This window comes from Camellia sinensis, chromosome 14 (genome assembly GCF_055761805.1).
Source record: "Camellia sinensis isolate YWXY chromosome 14, ASM5576180v1, whole genome shotgun sequence".
Classification (NCBI taxonomy): Eukaryota; Viridiplantae; Streptophyta; class Magnoliopsida; order Ericales; family Theaceae; genus Camellia; species Camellia sinensis.
In genome coordinates this window covers 117270362-117276072 of record NC_138974.1, presented here as the reverse complement: position 1 = coordinate 117276072, position 5711 = coordinate 117270362, and the positions used below count along the sequence as shown (strand labels likewise).

The 5711-nt window shown below is 35.9% G+C and overlaps 1 protein-coding gene across 1 annotated transcript; it reads right to left on the bottom strand.

The window, feature by feature from the left end:
- Positions 1-650: 650 nt before the first annotated feature.
- LOC114297091 (myosin-like protein) lies at positions 651-5130 on the bottom strand. The gene is made up of 5 exons (XM_028241452.2): positions 4463-5130; positions 3704-4018; positions 2974-3138; positions 2002-2220; positions 651-1314 (listed from the first exon to the last, which is right to left on the bottom strand). Exons 1-5 carry the CDS (start codon positions 4919-4921, stop codon positions 913-915), a joined length of 1560 nt encoding a protein of 519 aa, XP_028097253.2. The 5' UTR covers positions 4922-5130; the 3' UTR covers positions 651-912.
- Between the last annotated feature and the right edge of the window lie 581 nt (positions 5131-5711).

Here is a 5711-nt window from a genome sequence, read left to right as displayed (position 1 = left end):
TATGCTGTGTTTGGTTGGGGGATTTGAGGAGGGATTTGGAAAGGGAGAAAGAAAAAGTGTGTGAAACTAGATGAAATATATGTATGTTTTATTGGCATTTCACCTACCTTTTCCATTTCCCTTTTCAAATCCCTACTCAAATCCCTCAACCAAACACAGCATTAAGGTTTACTGTTTTATTCTCTGAAATTATAGTAGGAATGCATCTTCTTTCTTGCTCAAAGGACTGTTCTAAACACTCATTTCTTACTCTCTCAATCTAAACTGGAAACAGCTTGCTGAGCAAACTAAAAATTAGGTTTAATGCCATCACCATCGTGTACCCTTGAAGCTGATAACTAATTCCATGTTCCAAATTTAATATTATACATAATAACCCGAATGCGTGGGTGATTGTTAGGACTGTAAGTTAAATACAAATTTTCTATAAGTTGAAATTTAACAGTGAGATTATGCTTCAAATTGCAGCATGAACCACAAATTTGCTTCTTGGTTTTCATGTCAGTGTTGCTGCTTATTCCATCATAAATCCATCTTGTTCAAATCAAAGCAATATTAGATTTTAAGAATTTACCTGTTTTGTTGCATTTTTGTTTTCTCATTTTTTTGGAAAAACACATAAATTGTCGATCATAATCGTTGCTGTTACATTTGCTAGGGAAGATTGTTATATATATAAGAAACAAAATTTCTGACAGTGGAAACCATTGTCATAGATATCTCATTTCCTGAGTTGTAAACTCTGCACAATCTTACAGTGCCATTGTAAAGCCAATTCTAACCTAAAAGCCGTACAGTTACTGCAATAAGGGCATTGAGACTCTCTCTCTCTCTCTCTCTCTCTCTCTCTCTCTCTCTCTCTCTCTCTCTCTCTCTTCCGTGCAAATGTGCTCTGACGTTTAAAAAGCTTTTCTACGTATCGGAAGGATCAGGGGAATGCAAGGGGAATATAGCTTTGCTATTCTGCCTCAGCTGTGGTGATGAGTTCCCTATATCTTGAAATGGTGAGCGTTTTGGCACCAAAAGTCCATTGCTGCATGTTTGTGCTTTTCTTCTTCCATCACTAAAGATCTCCTGCTGCTTACTCCCTTTGTCATTAACACGATGATTTTCCTTCAAGCGACAAATTAGCACACACTTCTCCTTTGCAATCTGAGCACCCAATGAAATTGGTGCCAAATCTTTGGTCTTCGTGACTTCCTTGCTTTTCTCAACCCTTAACTTCTCGAGCTCCCCTCTAAGTACAGATGTTTCTGTTTGCAGTTCATTGGCCTTGGCTTCTAATGTGAGAGCTTTCTGTCTCCATTCTTGCACCTAACAAAGCAAGCACCAATGTACCAATATAACTGACATAGTTTTCTTTGTTTTCCTTTTTTTTCTTTTTAATAGTAATCAAAGACACAGTTTATCCGCCATGGAAGCCTATCAGACATTTGCAAATTTCTTGCCACGTCTAAGCTTGCGATATTGAAATTATTTTCTTCCCCCAATGACATCATGATCAGGTAATGAGAATCTTAATGTCTATTGAAAAGAATTTTAAATCTAATTAATTAATAATGATATGAGGCTACATGTAGCCAATATCATTGTAATTAAAAGGGTTCTTTGAACATGTTTTCCAAATATCAATACTTTATTCAAAAACCGAAAAAAGAAATAAGGGAAAGCAAAAATGAGCAGCCATATATCTGTTTTTAAAACATCAAAAATAAGTTTGAAGTTTTATGTTCTGGAAATTGGTATTGATTTTCAGTACTGCATATTCCCTGTGAACCCTGCTAGGATTTCTTGGATGCTCCTAATAGAGCTCTTTAAAAAAAAATTCCATCTAAAATTTTCTCCACAAAATATTAAACCACAAGTACTATTATGCAAGCAGTATGGTTTATTATTCATCTTATTTAAGTCATATTTTTCAATCTACCTATCAATATGGTGATATTAAGAAACCTGTAGATAGGCACTTCATGAGAGACATATAGAATGATTTTTTCTTACTTCGGAATGTAGGGATTGGATTTCATAATCAGAATCAAGAGCACGATCTTCCCAAAAATCCCGAGATGCCTGTAATTCTTCCATCTCCTCCCTCACCTGCCCCAGCATCCCTTGCATCTGTGACCACTGCTCTGTCTCTGCTCGCACTTGCTCTACAATCCTCTGCACTATAGCCTTGCAACGTCCTGAGCATTTGTTCTCATCATGCAAAGATAGGTCCTGCATGAAAAAAAAATTTGGTTTTTGTTCGAAACAAAATTCTATATTTCAGTCACGATAAATCAACTGAAAATATGCCTAGAAGGGATTAACAAGCCCATTTCTGTGTTATGTAGAATGTTAGATGAGTTTATTCTATTTCTTAGAGCTTTTAAATGAGCCTATTTTATAACATCCCTATTTTCTTACTTGATAATTATGTGCGGAACAATAGAAACTATCAATTTCATGGCACATAAAATGGCTTTTTCTGTGTGCAACGAGTTCATCATCATGTGCTGCATACAAGTAAAAAATGGGGAAATGGCTACATCTAAATCTTACTTATTCTTGTTATGCAATCACATTCACATCATCCACCTGTAGTAGGCAATCAAGTTGCAACACGATACTCTTTCAATTTGTTTTCTATAAACAAATTGAAGAGTCTGCATTAACTCAATACCTATGAAGAAATTTCTAGTTGCATAGGATAATAGGAATTTTCAGTGGTTTCATATAAACATTGCAAGGCTTTTGCCCATGGGGTGTTCTTAGGGTTGTACTTCTAGCCCCTAAAAGATGGGAACCCTTTTTTTTTTCAAATCCTCTTTTAAGCACTGAATTCTTTGCACCATTTCAGGGTGATAGAATCAACAATATTGTGTCTAGTAAGTTAACATATAATCAATTAACTAAGAGCAATATTGTCAGTTTGAAAATGAATAACTTAACAATAATAATAATTTAACAGTGAAGAATTTAGACCTTTACCTGATAGGGATGTCTTGTAGAGAAAGAAGAAGAATCGGGAAATTCAATTCGCTTGGAGGTGGAAGCAGAACTGTTGGCTGTAGTCGAAAGCATTGACCCATATTCCTCCATTCTATCTAACATCACTTTTGACAGTCCCTCCATTTTCCTTCTCAGATCCTGCACCTGCACCGCTCTTTTCTCAAATCAAACTAATCCATATATAGTATTAATTACTAAAACACTTAGAACACAAAAATAATAAATAAAAATAAGAAGATATATAGATAATAAAAGAAGTGTGACCTATAAGTTCCTGCTAAAGCAGAGTCTAGAGAGTGCAAGATATTTACAACCTTACTCCCATTTCTTAAGAGGTTGTTTCCGTTACTTGAACTAATCCTTATATAGATATTGATTACTCAAACTCATACAACACAAAAATAATAAATAAAAATAAGAAGTAATATAAAAGGAGACCCGGCGACCCAGTGCAAGGTTTTGAGAGGGCAAGGTGCATGCAACCTTACCCCCATTTTTGGAGAGCTTGTTTCTGTTACTCGAACCTCTGTGCCATTAGAGACTCTAATGGCTAGAAACAAGATTTTGAGTCTGCAGCACATTTGGCAACCCAGAAAATGAAAAATTCCTCTTAACTAATCCTAATACAACTATAATGAATGCTAAACAATGCTGTGCATTGTATATGAATCAAAACATGAAGAATTTACAAAGTGATAATCATACTTACATCAGTGAACTTATTGTTGCTTTTGCGAGCAGCTGTGAAGCTCTGATCGGTGATTTGATGTTTGACATTGATCGAAAAGCTTGCTTCGGCCATCTCTCGCATCTCTTTCACACATTTCTCATCCCATAACTGTCCAAGATTTTCTAGCCGACGCTGCAAAAGAGAGGCTTTCTCATCAAAATTATTAGAGTGTTGAACCTTAAAATCTTTGGTTCTAGAGCTCTTCTGTAACTCCCCTAACTTGTCCTCTAAATCCTCGATCTCTTCCTCCAATACCGCCTTTGCGTTCTTTCCTTGGTAAATTTTCTTCCTTCCCTACAACCAATCATCAGATTAATAGCCATGAACACAAAATCTATAACTAAAGAAGCAAGTGAGTTTGAACAAAAACACAAGAGGGTTGAGAATAATTATTTGAACAAAACCTTACAAGTACTGATCTATTGAAATAGGATATGAAAACTATAGCTTTCCATTTGGTTCCAGTGAAACAGAGGAAAATAAAAGAGAACAATTTAAGTGCAGTGCTATCAGTAATTTTTCGATTGACAAAATACAAATAACCTAATTAAAGAAATGCAAAATAGCTTTATTTGTTTCAGTTAATTTCAAAGTTAACCTGGGTCTGGAACCTTAGGACTCGAAAATCGTTATTTTCTTTCATTTTCCTACATTTTCTCAGCAGCCAAACACAGACTTTTTTAACCAATTAAAATCAGAAACAGAGAAAGGGAGAGAGAGAGAGAGAGAGAGACTAACAGAAACCAGAGTCTGAACAGCTGAACGCAGAGTTCTCTCCATATGAAGTCGATTCCTCTCCAACTTCTTCAGAGCAAACTCTCTTTCCATCCTCAGAAAATTACACTCAGCCCTCAAAATCTCCGCCTGGAACCTCCACTTCTCCTCCACCGACCCACCACCATTTCCACGCTCTTCAACCCTCTCTCTCCTCTCATCATCATCATCACCACCACTACTGGAGTTCAACAACACAATCGGAACAGTTCTCGAGAAAGTCCGTTCTTGATCGAACAGAGCATCCAGCCTTCCCCTGTAGTTCCCCCGGAACTCGCCGGAGACTTGTAGTTTTGCGGCGGCCTTTCTGGGTTGTTTCCGGCGAATCCGCCGTGGTAAGTTCAGGATCTTCGGGCTCGGCGGCGGTGGCGGAGTTGGCTGCCATTTGTGCCTCCTTGTCGTTGTTGTTGTTGATGATGACATTCTCTCTCTCTCTCTCTCTCTCTCTCTCTCTGTCTAATGTATACTCGGTTCTGTATCGCTATCTTTTCTTACTTAAAATGTGCTTTTTGGAATGGAGATAAATTTTTTTTTTTTTTTAAATGAAGAAGAGATAGAGATGGGCTGGTTTGAAAGGTGGTCTATGGGTATGTTTGAATTCAACGGTAGAGAGAGAAAGATGGAGGGATGATGAAGATATAGAGAGACATTGATATATTTATATATATATATATATATATATTCAGGCGTGCCACCTCGTTTTCTGAAAGAACATGGATTTTGAAATGAAGGCTATTTCCGTCCCTTGGAAATTTAATTCTTTCACATTTTAATGTTTTTATTATTTTTTTCTTTTAATATTATTAGAAGGAAAAAGATTGAGGCCTCAAATTTTTGGCTCAAATTTGGCTCGAATTTCCATTTTTTTTTTTTTGCTGGGTTGATGCTTTGCTTGTTATTATTATTATTATTTTTATTTATTTTTTTTTTAATGTATAAGCCCAGGAAAAAAAAAAAAAAAAAAAATAGCATTTGAGGCAATTTCGAGCCTCAAATTCGAGGCCCCAATCACAGCCGTTATTAGAAAGGGGAAAGATTTCCTTCCGTTCATATTTTAAACAGCGGTGATTAAGATCAAGTTTGGCTAAATTAAAAAAGTATACTTATTTTATCTTTTTATTTTTTTTGGGTCACATTAATCAATATCTCTTCTCTATTTTTTTTACACATAATATAAGAAAAGTCAAAAAGTACACTTATTTAGTCTTCCCAA

Bases quoted from the DNA above. Each gene is read 5' to 3' on its own strand.
- LOC114297091 (XM_028241452.2), bottom strand. From the start codon at position 4,921: ATGTCATCATCAACAACAACAACGACAAGGAGGCACAAATGGCAGCCA. The intron at 4,019-4,462 runs GTTAGTCTCTCT...GATTGGTTGTAG, and splicing joins CTGTTCAGACTCTGGTTTCT to GGAAGGAAGAAAATTTACCA. The intron at 3,139-3,703 runs GTAAGTATGATT...AGAGCGGTGCAG, and splicing joins GCAACAATAAGTTCACTGAT to GTGCAGGATCTGAGAAGGAA.